Source organism: Lissotriton vulgaris, chromosome 4_1 (genome assembly GCF_964263255.1).
Source record: "Lissotriton vulgaris chromosome 4_1, aLisVul1.2, whole genome shotgun sequence".
Taxonomy (NCBI): Eukaryota; Metazoa; Chordata; class Amphibia; order Caudata; family Salamandridae; genus Lissotriton; species Lissotriton vulgaris.
In genome coordinates, this window is record NC_141691.1 from 1,851,261,453 (window position 1) to 1,851,279,728 (window position 18,276).

Below are 18,276 nucleotides of genomic sequence, written 5' to 3' on the forward strand. Positions count from 1 at the left end.
AACCATCTCCTTAAAGCTGTCCTATGATATAGCCATACCATATACTCTTAAGTGCATTATAATCCTCGCGGTTAATGTGAACTTTGGTTTGGCTTTATCAAAACATGTTGTGTAAGGAGTCAAACACTTTGGAATACTACTCCCGCCAATTCTGGTGGTGAGGGTAGCATTCCACCCTTTTAGAGGGCGAAGACATGTAGTTACTGTTAAACCTGCTTAAAGTTAAACAGAGCCCCAGCATCACAAAATGGATGCTGCTACCACAGACACGAGTCTGCCCTCCTGCTGCTGGACGAAACTCCGGCAGGGGAGGCCTGGACAATAGGTGCCCTGTCCAGGGAGGTGCTGGCACATCCCCAGACAGCATTTAGTGAATTGGGGCAGGGAGGGTTGCATTCGGTGAATGCTTTTCAGACACTTCTTGGGGCACACAAGGTGCCCCATGCATTTCCCAGTTCAAACTGGTAGCTGGGGCACTCAGCCCAAGCTCTGGCGTGAAACTGGTCAAAGGGGAAGGGGTGTAACCACCCCCTCCCCAGGTCCACCCATAGGAGGGACCTTAGAGTTAGTCCAACCCCTAAACTTACTATAAGTATAGAACCCCAGTCCCTAGGACTTTAGATTTCCTGGCCGAAACTCTGCAACATATATCTTGGACCTTCGACATCCCATATTGAATGGAAGACGGAAGAAATCTCCCTTGTGGTCAAAGAGTGACCAACCTGTTCAAACAGGCACCATATATCTCTTGAAATGTCCATGCTCTCAAGGGTATGTAGGTGAAACATCACGTGCAATACAGACAAGACTGACAGAACATCGTTCAGCAGTCAAAACTAAAAAAATGACTGCACCCATTGTGAAACATTTCTTAGATCATGGCCATGGTCCCAATGATTTTACTTGGCGCATATTAGAAAAAATTAACATTGCTGATGACAAAGGAGGTGAGGCAATACGCAAAAAACGCGAAGTCTTCTGGATTTTTTCTCTCAATACATTCCGTGAGGGATTGAATAGTGAAATCCCGTGGGAGAATGCAATCTTTTAAATATAAAATTATAGGAGAACAGAAGACTAACCCCTTCTGTACTCCGTTCAAATAACTTAGGAAAATAGTTTTTGTTTACAGTATTGATATCCTTTTTATTTGTATTTCAGTTCATTTATTCATTTTTTAGATGCATACTAGCGATAAAAATTAAATCTAGTAATTTAGATTAATAGTATGTTAAAACAGCAATAGTCCGTCTTAGTGGACCTCAGTCTGTCATCGAGTTCTAGTTAACACAAGTAAAGTGAGGCGTGCGTTTAGTTTTCATAGCAACAGCGTGTTTACATTTGACCCTTGCGAGTAGATCGTAGTCTTTCCTCGCGTTCTAAAGCACCAATTAAGTCAGGATTAGCCTAATTAGCGGCAGCGATGTGCACATAAATACGCGCGCGCTGCACTACTCTTTCATTTCATCCCGGGACTACGCCCGAAGCAGACGTTCGCCTCCACGCTACTTCAACTCCAGTATTTAAAGGTATGCCATCGGCAGAGAGAGATCAGTACGTGTCAGTAATAGAAATAATCTGGCCTTACCATAATTTAGGAATTAATGTTGCCCTGCAGGAATCTGGAAAGCTGTATTTATTGAATTTACACGCTCCAACTTCATCTTGCCTTTTTGCAGAGAAGTTACAAGCCATCAATAACGGTATGTTATTAGTAATTACTTGCTAGATTATCTGTTAGACCAGACTCCGTCTTAGATATAGCCCTGTCCCAGTCTATAACAAGCATTGCTCTTGTCATTTAAGGAATCAGACGCAAGTGTATGTATGGCCATTACGTACACAGAAATTTCTAATCAGCTTCTGACCCCCTATCAGTGACGGTCACCTATTGATAATAAGCCCGGTAAGCATGCAATAGGGCTCCATAAAGAATACCTGTCGTTTGTAGTTAATAAAACAGATTCTCCGTACTGATATGTCCATATTTTAATTGTTTCTATTATCAGATACCGTGGGTATCTCAGATCCTGAGACCCAACTAGCATATAATTACAGTGTGGAGGCGACACTTTTCTAAAGCTCGCATTTGGGTAAGAAGAGCAATTAAGCACATTTATCTGTGGCATAGCCTTGTAAACTATCAGACATAGTCCATATCTAAGTATATCCTAACAGATTATTCTTTCATTACGATCCAGGCAGTTATTAAACCTAGAACTACAGATTGAATTATTTATCAACTAAGTAGCAATACCACAAGAAGTGACAAGTCTTCAAAATAGGTTAGTTGCCCTCTTTACAATTCTATTATCCATCTTTAGAGAGGATTGCATTTATGTATACCTGTAACACTAACTGTGTTTTTTATTTGTAGTCATCAACATTACTGAATTAGTCTTGTACCAAATCCGCTCTGGTTCAGAATAATAGATGAAACCGCTTTAACATCAATATCATCAGTTATTTTTGAAGTTTTTACTTATCTGTGGTAAGTATAAATTAGATATATGAACAGATTGACATCCGTTAGCGATACCCTATCATAATGACTAGGAGATCTACTAGATATATACATAGAGATTCATAAATAGGAAAATCATTCTGTTTTTTATATACTCTAATAAGAACAGAAATATCCATGTGATATAACCGACTAAGACTCCAACAATAATTAGTAGAAAATACAAAAATCATTTAATGTAGAAGAAAGACCTATGAGATTCAGTTTTTCTTTCCTGTTATCTCCACTCTATCCTTTATCTGCTTTTCTCTTAATTATATCCTTAGATCCATTCTTACTATTCAAGATCTAATGTTAGCTTTGATCATCGCCTTTCACTGCTATATAATGGTGACTGTATAATGGATCATGAAATATCATAATGGAATTAGACCTGTTCCTGCTTTTTCTATTAGATATTTAACCACATCTGTCATACTATACAGAATGTTCCAAAAATTATAGAAGATTAACTGTTTATGTTAAGTGATGAATACTCTCCTTATCTGACAAGTAGGCTGATATATATTTACCTTGCTACAAATTAGCATTTGTCATAAATGATTTATTGTACAATAATGATGCTCAAACCCTGAAGAATAAAATATTGAGATCAACAAGCCACCAGTCATTACATCTACAGACTGTGGTTTAAATATATACAAATCAGTAGCAGGCTACAAAAAGAGGTTATGATATTTTAATTTATGTTTCACAATTTTTGTAAATTATCAACTGTGTTGAGGACAGATTTAGGACCTGAGACTTCTGAACAATGTTTCTGTTATTTTTTAATAAAATGTATAGAATAAACATATTAATGTAATAACTAAGAATGATTTAATTAATACTATACATCATTTCATTTTCAGATAGTTGTAAAATTGTCTTGAGAAAGGCGCTGGTCGCCGAAACGCGTCGACATACAACTCACTCTTCTATGTTCAAGAATTTTTATGTTATGATTAATGTGAATTCAACCTTTTATGAAATGTACTTTTTAACTATTGTTTATGTGACTGTAATAAACTTATGTTTTTAATTGGAAGCTGTTCACTCTCAGTGTTGGTCCTTTTCGCAATGTGTGTTTAACTTCTAAATGACTGCCTAGGTAGTTTTTTCCATCAAACAGGCACCAACTGCATCTTTGCCGGTCTGCATTTTCGAGGCTCCCGTCGGATCCAGAAGAATCTGCGGCACATGACAAGGACTTCCAGACCTCTGACGCTGACGTGCGCTCCCAGCAAAGCTGAGACCTGTGGCGGACACGAGAGACGTGGGACCGGAACGCCTGGACATCCTGCATTTTGCAACCTACACCTACTTCTTGAGGTATCCCGAAGTTGTGCATTGGGGTGCTTGAAGCCCCAGCCCGAGCGCCTTTTGCACCGAAGCTCAGAGGCCCACACTCCACGAGTGTCCCATGGGCTTTGTGCATTTCAGCTCGACGTGTCTCCCCAGTTTCTAGTCCGTTGGCTAGTGAGCCCCTACGAAGACCAATGCTTGATGTACTTTGCTTTCCTGGTTGCTCCAGGCTCTCCAAAGGGGGAGTTCCACAGACCTTGCTCGTCTGCACAGAAGCCCATCTCGACATCCTTTGTGGATTGCGTATCCCAAGGCTTGTTGGGTCCAATCCGGATACCGACACCGCAGTCAACTAGATCCTTCGTGGGACAGCTCGAATCCAGCTCCAGGTCGTCATCAACGCCTCCTGGTCCTCGTGGCTGAAGAGACAAGCTTCACATTCTCACCTGAAATCACCAGACATCGGCTGGCATCTTCCCATCGCCATCCTGGTCACTGTCTAGTGACCCGGACTCGGTCTCCTCTGCTTTCAGGTTCTTCACATCTCCGATCCACCCTTGGATCCACCCGGACACTTTTCCTCTGGTCGCCTGCAGCACTTCTTCGCAGCCCTCCATTGGAATCGACGACGAAACCCAACACCAAAAGGCACCTATGCACCGGCTTCCCTGGGTGAGTTAACACGAGTACTCCGATGCTCCCGTGGGTCTTGACTCTCGAAGTGTCCTAGTGTAAAAGGGTTCCATCGTAGTTCATCTAGAAGTACCCTTAAACTGTAACTTTGCAACTTGTTCGTTCTCCATAGAAAGTCAATAGTAACCCGTGGCTGTGTTTAGACACTGCAAGCATCTCTCGTGGGCCTCCTACATCCTAACCTTTGGTGGTTCTAGGCAGCCCCAGCGATTCCACTGGCTCTAGGCCTGCTTTCTAACTCTCACGTGGTTCTTATACCACTGTTTTAGTATACGGTTTGTGAGGCCCCTAGGGCATAACGTATACTGTGCAACTTATCGTATGCTAATTAAGTTCCTTGTATTGTACTTTTACCTCTGACCTCATAAAGAGTGCAGAGGGGTAGTGTTTAGAATAAATACATATATATTTGATATATACCTTGTGTGGTGTGCTTTCATTTGATCATTCAAGAGCTTATAATTTGTAAAACAACTTGCTTAACTCGTCTCCAAGTCTTAGCCTGAAGGCTGCTCTCCACAGCTACCACTAGGATAGCTTTCTATAAGGTTGACTTTATAACCTACCATCAATAAGGGTCGTTCGGACTGGTGCAAGGTGTCCACTAGAATAGTGGACATCATATACCAGGCCAACTTCTCAAATCTAGGACCCACATACACTTCTTCCCACCACACCAGAAACCTCAGAATCATCACTGACTCAAGCTCACCATGAAATCACAGGACAATGCCATCGCAACGACATCTCAATGCTATCTTCTCCGTCTGCTTCCTCACTCTGCGCATGCTACGCAAGATCTTCAAGTGGCTACCCCTACACATGAGATGCACTGACATAGGCCCTTATCACCAGCCGACTGGTCTACGGAAATATCTATGTAGGAATCGATGCACACCTCCTATAGAGACTTCAGACTACACAGAATGCTTCATCCAGACTCATACTCGCCCTTCCCCGATAAACCCACATCACACACCACCGCAGACAACTCCACTGGCTCTCCGTACAGTAGAGATGCCAATGTAAGCTGCTGACGCAAGCACACAATAACATCTGCCTGAACTTCTACCAACCGTCAAAAAGACTGTGCTCCAACTCCCTCTCTCTTGCCCATACTCCCTGCAACTACCGAAGCAGAAGTGGAGGACGCTCCTTCTTCCACAATGCAGCAAACAGCCTGCCCAGGCAACTCCAGACCATCACCTCACTTCTGGAATTCCGAATGGCCCTCAAGACATCACAGTTCAAATTAGCCTCCGGGATCGGCAAGCACCTGGATACCCTATTGGGTGATTAGCCACACTTTATAAATCCTGATTGATTGACCATCATCAGGACCAAGCGAGGGTCTTTGCATATTTTTTTTTTTTTTTTAATACATTTTTGAAAACCTTTATTAGTGCATCCAGAAAAGTACAAATAGTGGCCCACAACCTTCAGGCTGGCCACAAATACTGTTGAGCACAGGTGCATGCAATACGGTGACGCAACAGCACAGCAATATCAATTTGTAAGCAGGCAGCAGTTACACTGTAGATCACGTGCTGTCACGCCTCAGGAGCAATGACGGTTAATTTTCAAGTTTTCATAGCAGCTAGTAAAGTCCAACTATTGCGTTTAAATAGAAAATAGAAATAGAAACTAAAAGAAAGGAACAGGGTCCATGTAGACGTGATATAGCGGTAGCGACAGAGGCACACACTGCCCAGCAACTCAAATGACAAATCTCCCCAGGCGGCATGGCGGCCAGAAAGTATGCAACAAGGATATTAGACCCAAGACCCTAACAGTGATCTACCGCCACCCGCCCGCCAGCAACACCGACACGGACCCAAAATAGAAAGAAAGAATAAATAAATTAAAAAGAAAAAACAAGGCACCATAGAAACAGAAACGAAACGAAAACCCATCCCCCAACCCCCACCCTACACGCATGCGAAGGCTACGGCCTACCCCCCCCCCCCCCGCAGCGCGTCTGTCGCCCCATAAACCCGAAATATAGAATAGAGAAAGAGAGAAAGAAGGAAAGAAAAAGATATATCGACACCTAGGATATAGGGAGCAAGAAAAGAGAAATCTAATCTAAAACTCCCACGAAATACCTAACCCCGGAGGAGGGCCATAATTTCTGAGTCCCGGACTCCACTACCCGCACAAGACCTACAACACATCAACTATGTCAGAGCGAATACAAAAGTCATTGTCACTAATGAGGAGGGATATTCCAAATAGAGCCCCTGCGTATATCAAGATAGTGTTCCAACCCGAGTCCCCCCCAGCCGAACAGAAACAAAGTTCGAGACCACCAAAAGTAACAAATATCCCCGGACCCCCAGCCCGCAAATACATCCACCCCGTTAGGAAGGGACAAGAATCAGATACATCAAGTGCAACCCGAAATGAAAAAGACCATGGCAAGTAATAGCAATTGCATTCTGAAATAGGGAATTACACATATGCAACACAACCAAAATATCGGCAAGTGTTCTAGTTCGGGTCACAGCCAGTCGATCAGGCAAAATCAGCGAGAGAGACAACATCAGCCCTGGCCTGAACGTTGAAACCCTCCCAAGCCTGGCCGTCGCTGCGAGTGCACTGCAGGCAGAACAAAGGAGCAAGATGGCCGCTCTCGGCATAGAAGAAGCAGGGGGAGAAGAAATGAGTGTTCCCAATCACCGACCATCACCATGCTCAAGATGACGAACGCTCTTTTTACCGCAGGACGGCACACACTCCAGCAATGTAGAAAAGACCATGGCAGCACTGGCAGAGGCAAAGTCTCAGTTTTCGGAGTGGAAGGAGACTTTGTAACTGCAGCTTCGTCAATAAGGGAACACTCGACACTGTAGCCAGGGACAGAACGTTCCACAGTATTCTCATGTCGCAACATTGTATCCACCGCGGGAGGAATAAGAGGTAGTAGGGGGCCAGCCAGCCGCAGTCGTTCCTTGTAAGGAACCGCTCCTTCAATCTTTCGCTCCAGCTCTCGGGCGTTTCGTCGCCATGTCGCCCTTAGGTCTGCAAGGGCTATCAGGATGTCGCCATAATTCAGGTCTTTCCCCAGCATCGGCCGGGTAGCAGTGCGCAGCGACGCCACCAGAGCACCCTCCAGCTCGAGAATAGGCAGGGCAGCAGGTACTGGGGATATGGGAGCATCCGCCTCTTCGGTTCGGTAGGCAGGCGCCATCACCACCCCTGCAGTTAGCTCACAACGGAGGGGGGGGGGGCGACTCCATAGCCAGGAGAAACATCAGTTAGAGCCAACAAAGGAAACACGGCTCGTAATCCGGGGCCTGCACGGTGTGAAAGCCCCCTCGCGTTCTGTCGATGCGGGTGGTACACGGCGGAAGAGGCGCTCTAAGATGGAGGCCACTCAGACTGCTGGCCGCCCAACGAAGGAAATGTCGCCTGCAACTCTTTGCATATTTTTTGAAAGATTGCTCCAGCAGCCATATATTTATTCTTCTCCGAGCATTCTTAAAAAATCACCCCTTGATTTGTATTTAAACAAAGCACTCTAGGGCTTACAAACTCCAAAATGGTGCAGACACCTGATTGTCTACAGCTTCAAATAACTGTGGTTTATTTCTTTTGCCGGTAATGCAGTCTTAACTTATGCAAGCTGAGAGATCAATCCCAAACGGCACACACAATGGTTATGTGGGGTCATTCGTTATATTTAAAGACCAATAATCAGAACCTCTCATTCACCGACACAGTCTTGGACCTAAAGATAGCATTTGAAAATGCTGTGCCGGAGAGCTTTCCAGATATCTTTGGTCAGCTGGTGTGTGCCCTTGGTAGCCAGGTTCTCTGTTCCCATTGCTCCTCGCACCAGGGGCCTACTAGATGTATGCTGTTCCTGGGGCCTTTTAGTGGGATATCAGTTCCCTAATCATATTAATCCGCTGTCAGCTGCGCTCTTTAGTGTGCCTTCTCAGATCCATTCTTGCAGTGACCACCTCACATTACAGATCAAAGAGGCCTTCTGATTTCCCCCCTGGGGATGTCCTCCTGTAGTCTTCGGCATTCCCTCTGCAGCTGTGCCATCATTCTTTAAGTGATTCACAAACTACAGCTCATCACTGGATCACTCCAACTCTTCCTCAAACTCTGGTCACGCTTATTTGGCTTAGTGGGTCTTGTCATGATCCCCAGTCAAAAGAGATTAAAGCAACTTTTCAGTTTGTGGTTACGTAGACGCTCCCTGCAGGAATAATCAAGATAAGTCTGAGCACCTGCTTGATAATCACTCCTTGCCAATCACATGTCCCCATTGCCTGAAAAGAGGGATTTGACCACCTTTACGGTATTCGAGTATACACGGTGTGTGCACCATAGGACTAGCTGAGTCTAACATACTGAGGTCTTCAGTGGTCTTGGAGAGGCTGCGTTCAATGGGGGAACAAAGGGTGATGCTAAAACTAAACCGGATAGGGCAGCTGCCCGCTCAGTTCAAAGAATTTCATTCTCAAAGAAATTGGAGATTTTGAAAAAACAATTCCATCTGTTAAAATGATCCAAGATGCCACATCAGTGCTTATGAATATCTCAAGTCAGATCAACTGTGTTTTAAAATAGCGGAGCAACAATTGTTGTACAGTTGGCAGAGCCACGTAACACCATAGTTATGTGCACCATCGATTTCCTTTACTCGTGTAAAAAAAACTTTTACAGTTCAACACCGGCCACTCTCTATGAAGGTAATTTAACAGGCTGAAATATAAGCAAAGATCATAACCGTCTGACTAGTCATCTGCATGTCGCATTGGCCAGAAATCTTGACAAAAACCATGGACCTGAAATTGCCAGTAGGCCTTTCATACTTCCTTCAGGAGCAAAACTGCCTTTGGTGCACACCCAGGGAGTTGTAGAAAATGTTCAAGACCCCTTTTTCACAGCTTCCAGTACAAAACGTTGAAGACCCACTTGTTCCCTAGGGCAGTTTAAGATGTTGGTTCTGTTGCTGACAGTGATCTCAAGCGCCAGGATGCCCTTGGGGTGACAGTAAAGCGCTATACAAATATACAATACAATACAAAAGATTTTTATCTGCAGCAGAAGCTTGAGGTAGCCTTTGGCAAACAACTGCACTGTTGGAAACAATGTAATTTTTACTATTTTCTATTAGTGCTCATTAATACAGCTAGGTCTCACCGATAGGCCTGTAATGAGCGAGGTAGCAATGTTTTCCCTTCATAATTCATTGGAACAGCGGGTAAAGAATATGGGTTGAATCTCTCACCCAATGAAAACCCCTGAAGATCCGCCTAAGACTGGCCAAAGACAGGTCCCAAAAGAACAGATTAGCATGGTGTGTGGGAAATCTTGATTTCCTTACTAGCCACATAAGTGCAACAAGATCCTGAGAAAAGAACCCCAGAAGCATTTTCAAGACGAAATAAGAACGTGACCATAAAGTAAGAGTGCGGATGACCACGAGAGAACTTGCACATGCACCAGGAGCATTACCGTGACACCCGCAGAATCTCTGTTACGTTCCACATCTGGGCCTTCGTAGGTATTTTCCACCAGAAGCTTTTTTAACTTCTTTACTTTGGGTCTGCATCTTCTTAATTCCCAATAATGGTTGGAGAAACCTGAAATCTGATTTTAAAAGTATACATGAATGAATACCATTTCTTTAAACACTTCACTGACAGAATTTAACATTAAGAATTCAAGGCGTAAACATAATGAAAACAAAACAACGCAGCCCATCCAACAATCTACCATACATACTACTACTTAAATGCAGAAACCTATTCTCCTCTTGTTTACAAATCCTTTACAGCCAGGAAGGTATGCAGCTAGGAAGGTATGCAGCATTAACATCCCACAATACGGCTGCTTTGGAGACTCATGCGTGCAGTTTAGTGCAACCGTGAAGGCTGTAGCTAGGTAGTTATGTGTGAAGGTTGGTGGCCAATCTCAGCTTGCATTTGTACCTTTTTTTAATTTACTTTTAATTGCCGTTCCCTGATCTAACATGATCTTTCAAAGTCTCAGGTTCTGACAAGCTGTACAGTTTATGTTTTCAGATGTTTAGGTGGGAACACCAGATCCCCATAAGACTGTCTACATATATATCTTAGCTTCCAGTGCACTGTAAATCAATTCTGTTTCATAGCTTGCAAATGCTGCCTAATCGATACATGTGATGTGTTCTCGCAGGTCCTTACAAAATCGGTCCTATAACACTTTTACATGGTACTAGCAACATGGGTGTTGGAAGTAGGGGTCCTAGTTGTGCTGCAGCACCCCAAAATAAACATGTTGCAGTTCAGAAGGTAAATGACCGTTAAAGATGCCTTTACATTTTGTTTTAATCTGGTCCCATTTGCTGTGTCTTCAAAGACAGAGGTCAAATAGGTCTACTGTCAAATTGCGGTTTATCCTTTTAACATGAAGAATGGTTCTTACTTTTCTTTCTCTGACTGCAAAGTTAGAGTATTATGTGAAGCAAACTATGTGACAATATTGCTGGGACACAGAGTGGAGTGTGAAAGAAAAAGCAACAGCGTGTCAATTCTTTAATAACGTTTATAAACACAAAAACATTGCTATATCTGTAAATGAACTGTGCAAGTATTTCTAAAATATTTCAGCAGTTAGGAAAGCACAAATGTAATTCTGCATATTTTGTTTTTCTGAAGTGTGATGAAATCAAATAATAGAATTTAAACAAATCGAGGCACTTGGCAATGTGCAAATGAAATATTTGCTGAAACATTTCCACACATTATCGTTGGCGCGCTATTTAGGTTTCTCAGTAAATGCAGGTCAGTGTGATGTTTTTTACCATTTCAATGGAAAAAGTGCGGTCTGTAAATGACCATGCTCTCCCACACCATGCTTTAGTAATATATTTGAGACAGTGTGTGCTCCACTGCCAAGGTCCTGGTGAATAAACCTGGCTTATTTGCTATACTCATTCTTTTCGTGACGCTTCCCTTTTCACAATCCCTATAACGTCCGTGATGTAACATTGATGCCAGCATCCCCACTCTGAAAATTGTTCCCGCACCAGTGACAAGCAATGAAACTGAAAGAAAAACAACAGGTTAGAATGGACTTGTAGCTTCCGAGCTGGCTTTATCCATGGAGCTGTGCATGCGATCAATGCTTGTGATATATGCTTGTATAGGAGTATAGTTGGTATGCGTGCAAAGCCATGCCTCTGCCGCCCATCTTTATCTCATATGCCACACAATTCAACTCCACTCCACACAACGCCACAACACTACACTCAAATCCACTCCATGCCGCATAATTTCACTTGACAGTACCGTCCAATTCCACCCCACACCATACAGTGCCATACAATTCCAAGGTGTAGATTATTGTAATGCCCTACTATTGGAGTCCCCTGGCTTCTTGTTGGATAGGCTTCAAAGAATGCAATCAGCGGCCGCTAGGTTGGTACTGGTGCTTCCTAGGAGAGCACATGCGCCGGCAGCCCTGGCAAAACTTCATTGGCTCCCGGTGAGACAGAGGGTACAATTTAAGGCCCTCTGCCTCGTTTTCAAGTCTCTCCATGGAATAGGTCCTCTACCCCTGCGATCTAAATTTGCCTGGTATACCCCAGCCAGGTGGCTTCGCTCCTCAGCGGCTAGGCTGGGGACAGTGCCTAGGTTTAGGAAGGTTAGATCAGGGGGTAGATCTTTTGAGGTGGCTGCTGCCAAATTATGGAATCTGCTACCGTCCGAGATTAGGCAAATTGGGGAGCTTCTCCCCTTTAGGAAAAAGGTTAAAACCTGGCTTTTTCCCAAGTAATGTAATCGGACTGTCCTGTTCCTGTCCCTTCCGACTCTCGTCCGTACTTTTTTGAGCCACCAGCACCAGGATGCCTGCAGATAGTGCGCTTTATAAGACTAATAAATAAATAAAATAAATAAATTCCCCTCCATGCCACATAATGGTCTTGTGCCCCAGCCCGAAATGACGAAAACATGGAGGCCGGTAAGGGTGTGCAAAATTTTTTATATTCAGCGTGATCAGTACAGTGCATACAGGCACCTCCTTCTCCCCTTGAGGTTTCCTGCAAGTGATTGTCCCCTCTCCTTGACCGGAAGTGGTGTCTGGTGTCCTGTCCCCTCCCCATCTGGTTTGTGCAGGGTCTTACTCCGCACCTACGCACGTTGTTCCAACAATAATGGCACACAATTCCAATCCACAAAATACCACACAACTTCACTCCATGCTACACAATGCCACACAGTCCCATTCCACACAGTGCCACAAATGTTCTCTCTACCAAAAATCAAGTGGAGTGGTGTGGCTCACTGGTTAGAGGCGGCAGACCCGGGAACAGAGGACGGCCCGGGACCAGGGTTCAATTCCCGACGCGGCAGGGTTGTGGACCAGGGTCAGCGGACTCGATAATTCTCACCTCGGTGCCTACTCTAACCAGGGATCACACTCGGCAACTCTGGGCATTAGCTTGCCTCATCTCCACAACGGCCCCCACATACGCCGGGGATGCCTGGTTTCACCTTGGAGATCCCCAGTAGGGACCATCCCACAGGGAAAGCCAGGACGGGTTCCCCAGCGGTCTATTCGCGCCAGGATACTCCGGTAGTAATTGAGCGCGGTATAAAACAGCATATAACATATAACATATAACAAACAATGCCGATCCACTCCCTACCACAATTACACTCCATACAATTGCACTCCACTCTAGTCAATGCCACACACTTCTTCTCTACACTACACAATTTAGCTCCACTCCCCTACACACAATGGAATACAATTTCACTCCACTTCACACAATGCCACTCCACTCCAATTCATGCCACACAGTTCCACTCCATGCAACATGTCACACAATTTCACTCCACACAATTGTATTCCAAGGTGCTAAAAACCATAGTCTCAGCTAGCAGCACTGAGATATTTGCGAATTTGGATATTAATACCGAACCATCACAGATTTTAACCAACTTTTGTAAAATTAATGGATCCATACAATACCGACCACAACATCAAGTAAGAAACACACTCAGAAAAGAGGATGGTTTAATCACGCCTGTACTCTCTCACTGAATTAGTTAAAACAAGCACTCTCTAGCAGCCACAGGGATATGGTGCTTGTTAAAAAATTAACACTAGACTATAAACTAAAACAAAACAGGAGGAAGAGAGAGCTCCAACAGGAGGCCTGGGAGAAACTAGCTATGGCTGCAGATACATCAAACAGCCAGTTGTTCTGGGAAACAGTTCATTCACCATTTTAAAAAAATGAAGTAGTCCCTGAATTGCTGTCCCAAGTTAGTAGTGAGGCGTGGGTGGTACACTTTTCCAGCATTTTTAACCCAGGAAATATTATTATTGAGGATTTTACTAATTCAAGTATTTGGCCTATCATGCCTTTAAACATTATATTAGCTAGAACAAGGAATTAATAGCAGTAAGGGAGGGAAAGCCCCAGGCCCGGACGGCATACCTGTAGATGTCTATAAAGCCATGCTGGATCTCTGGGGCCCCATACTTACAAGAGTTTTTAATGCTGCTGTAACGGAGGGGGCCTCCTCTACTTGGGGCGAATCAATCATTATACCCATCTATAAGAAAGGGAACAAATCAGAAGCTAAAAACTACCGGCCAATTTCTTTACTAGATTCATCGATCAAAGTTATGAGTAGGGTTCTACTGGTCAGGCTAGAGGAGTGGGCTGAGGACAATGGGATTTAACACAGGCCCAACATGGTTTTAGGAAAGGGCGGGGAACCCTAGAACAGTGCATCAATTTAGAACTTTTAATTGGAAAATACACATGTGCTAAGCAAGGGTCCCTTTTTTATGTTTTGCTGACCTCATGTTTTGCCTTTGACCTAGTGGATCATGCTATACTTTGGCCGATTCTACTTGATCTTGGAGCCCCAGAGTCCATTATTTATTTTTTAGCAAGGGTCTATGAAAAATTAGTACGGTACAGCCAAAGGGGCGAATGTACCCCTAAATTTGATGTTAAACGTGGCATCCGACAAGGCTGCGTCCTCGCATCATTGCTTTTTACGCTTTTTATAAATGAAGTTGACGCAGCACTTAAACTTGTACAGTCAGATGGCCCACAAGCTGAGGGCCAGGATGTGCCGGTACTGCTTTATGCAGACGACGCTGTACTTTTATCTAGAACGCCGGTAGGCCTTCAGCGGTTAATAGATAAGTTTACTGATTTTATTAATGGGAGGAAGTTGCAGATAAATAAGACAAAAACATACACTATGGTTTGTGGTCCGAGGCCCAGGAGGACAAAATCTTTCTTTATAGACTGGTACAAAATTCAAACCGTGGACAATTCCTGTTACCTAGGGATAACTTTCTCTGGTGATGGGAATTGGTCGCAGGACATGTTGAATGTCCGGGCTAAGTTGGCAAAAAGTGTACATGGGGTCTTTAGGTTCGCATCGAAACTAGGTAATCCCCGAATTGAAGATATGACACATATTTACCAATCTAGATGTACCTCTATTGCATTATATGGTGCTGGGGTATGGTGTCATCAATCTAATGGTGAATTGCAATCTGACGAAAATACATTCCTCAAAAAGCTTCTCTGTCTACCTACTTCGACGTCCACAGAATTAATCCACAGTCAAGGGGGGATTAACTATTTGTCAGACCATTACTGATCTGGAGACCAATATGGCTGAAAGAGGAGACTTTATTTAATAGAATGATTATCAAAGATTGTCTTCGATTAGATAACTGCCTTAAGATCCCCTGGCTTAAATATATAGCACACACTTTTAAAGATTTATTTAAATCTAGTATTCTGGATAACCCTAATGAAGTGATAGAGCTGCCCAAATCAGAAATAAAGAACACGTTCTAGTTGCATAGAAAGGGGTCACAAGAGAAATGTAGGGCAGCAACAACTTGTCAGTTGTATTACTCTTACTTAGACTCGGAGGGTTTCCAAATGTATTTGAGCCAGGTAAACAGATCTTCACATTGTTTTGTTCTCACAAGAATGAGACTGGGCCTTGTCCACCATCTAGTAGCATTTCCTAGTGTGAAACAGCATCCTGTGTCCCCCTGTCCCTGTGATGGACGCACAAAATAAAGCACTCTGCACTTTCTTCTCATATGTGATCTGTATTTGAACCTCCAAATTGTTTACTTGAAACCTTTGTTCAAAAAACACCGTATTACAACCACTGAAGCTGCTATGAGTTTACTGTTTACAATGCGAGAGCCTGATTTTTATTTTTTTATTGCAACATTCATATTGAGATCAATTTATGCAAGGAAAAGTATGCTGTTTTAAGCGGTATTAATAATTGTGACTGTACTTTTATTTATTGAATTGTAACTGGATTTTAATAATTGTATTTGAAATGTGCTTTTATGGTTGTTTTATAGTAACTGAATAAAGCTTATTGAATCGAATCGTATTCCAATCAATGCTACACAATTCCAATCTACTACACACAAATCCAATCCACACAATTCCACTCCATGCTATACAATGGCACAGAGTTCCACTGCACATCACACAATTCCACTCCACACAATGCTACACATTTCTACTCCACTCTTTGCCACACAATTCCACCCCATTCCACACAGTTCCACTCCAAGCCACACATTTCCACTCTGCAATGCCACATAATTCCTACCATGTCAAACGATTCCACTCAAGGCCATGCAACATAAAAACACTCAACACAACTGCACTCAATTCCACACAATGCCACACTATTCTATTCCACTCTATCCACACCACTTAATTCCAATCAGTTCACACAATGCCACACAGTTGCACACCACACAGTTCCACTCCACACAATGTCAGTTTTACTCCATGCCACAATTCCACTCAATTCCACTTCACCCCACACAATTCCACTCCATGATACACAATGGAAGAGAGTTCCACTCTACACAATTCCACTCCAGTCCACAGTTCCACCCTACACAATTCTACTCCACACATTGAGAGACACACAATGCCATGCAATTTCACACCACACAATGCCACTCCACAGCATACATACCACACAATTCCACTTCATTCTACACAATACCACTCCACCATCTACTCCACATAATTCCAAACCACTGCAGTCCACACAATGCCACATAGTTCCAACTATGCCACACAGCTGCATGCCACACAATTCCAATCTACACATTTCCACTCCATGCCACAAAATTCCACTCCATTACACTGCATTCCACTCACAGGAGACAATTCCACTCAACCCCATGCACACACAATACCACATATTTACACTCCACATCACTCAATGCCACACAATTCCACTCTACTCTACTACACACAATGCCATACAATTTCATTCCACTCCACTCCATTTCACACCACACATTTCCATCACATAGTGCCACACAATTCCACTCCAATCCATGCCATATTATGAAAATTCCACTAAACTCAATTCCAATCCACTCCACACAATGCCACAGAATTAGGATAGGATAAAGGATAAGAATTACAATCCACATCATACAATGCTACACAATTCCTTGCTGAGCGGAGCCTCATGGCACAGCATTAAGCAACTCTCTCTACTGAGGTACTGGTGAGATGGCGAGGCTGAACGGCGGAATGGGGAAAGGGCTTCCGTTTTGGAGGTACTGATGAGCAAAGAGCTTGGTAACGACACCCCTTTATTGCTGCCAGTTCTGGATGAGACTTTGAGGCTCAACTGAACTGCCCTAGTAATCGGTGTATTGGTGGGATCCCAACGTGGCAAGGTGATAGGGGGCCGGTGCGGCTCACCAGAACTGAGAACCTGCAAGGCTGCGGGGGTTCGAGGAGGCAGAGATTACAGCTAAGTGCACTGCGGGCGAAGGAGTGACTAAACTGGGGAGCGGAGACCAGTGAAAGGCAGGGCAGGGCCTACCCTTTTCAAGACATTCAAGGCAGTACTGAATGGTGAAAAGAGAGGGAGAACAGCCATCATATTCGGAGCATGTGAGGTTGGACATTGTCACACAGGGGACAGACTAAAGAAGTGTCGGCGGAGACGGTGGTGGCGGACCCTCCTGGACCGGGCAGAACTGAGGGAGTACGTCGCTGCTGATGTGCGTAGGCTGAGTGAGGAGTGGTGCACTCACTGCCAAATCTGGAAAAAAATGGCTAGAAAAAAGCTGTAAGAAGAGTGTAACTATTGGAGGAGGAGCAGGCGCACTAGGGTTGATGTGAGCGAGCTGACCGAGGAGCTGCTTATTCGCTACCATCCCTGGAATCACAAGGCCAGGCAGGGACTGAGGGAGAAGTGCCCTTAATGGCGCAGTTCGCCGGTGAAGGAGCTGCTGCGTTGGGGTGCACCGCGGACCGGGCGAGTTTGAGAGATTCTATGGTACGGCTGAGAGAGGTGCAAACACAAGGAGCTAATTAGCCACAGGCGGACGGGGAGCGAGCCTGTGACTCCTGCATGCCAGTGGGGTGACCCACCAGGAGACTGGTAGGGGTCGGATACGGCACGTGGTGGACTGTCGTGGGGATCTGGAACAGACGGAAGCAGAGGGCAGAATCGCTGTGGTGGTGGAACTCACGATTAGGACAATCGCAGGGCATGGGGAAGCCAAGGGGGAAGCAAGGGTGTGCAATGCCAGACCCTGAATATTCGGCTATGGAACCCAGGAAACAAGGCACTGTGGAGCAGCCACCTGGGACCATGATGCAGCAGCACGTAGATCAAATACTGCAGGCCATCACGGACAGAAGAGCGGCCCTGCAGCAGGACATTGCGTAGGTAGCAACGGGGTTGGGTCTCTTCCGGGTTGACCACGCAAAA

At 44.3% G+C, this 18,276-nt stretch overlaps 1 protein-coding gene across 1 annotated transcript in view; it reads right to left on the reverse strand.

Moving 5' to 3' along the window:
* The window catches only part of DSCC1 (DNA replication and sister chromatid cohesion 1), a 169,854-nt gene that overhangs the window by 118,706 nt on the left and 32,872 nt on the right, over positions 1-18,276 (reverse strand). The window contains exon 3 of the mRNA XM_086966161.1: positions 9,977-10,111. Coding sequence (XP_086822287.1) covers positions 9,977-10,111 — 135 coding nt within the window. The remainder of the gene's footprint in view (positions 1-9,976; positions 10,112-18,276) is intronic.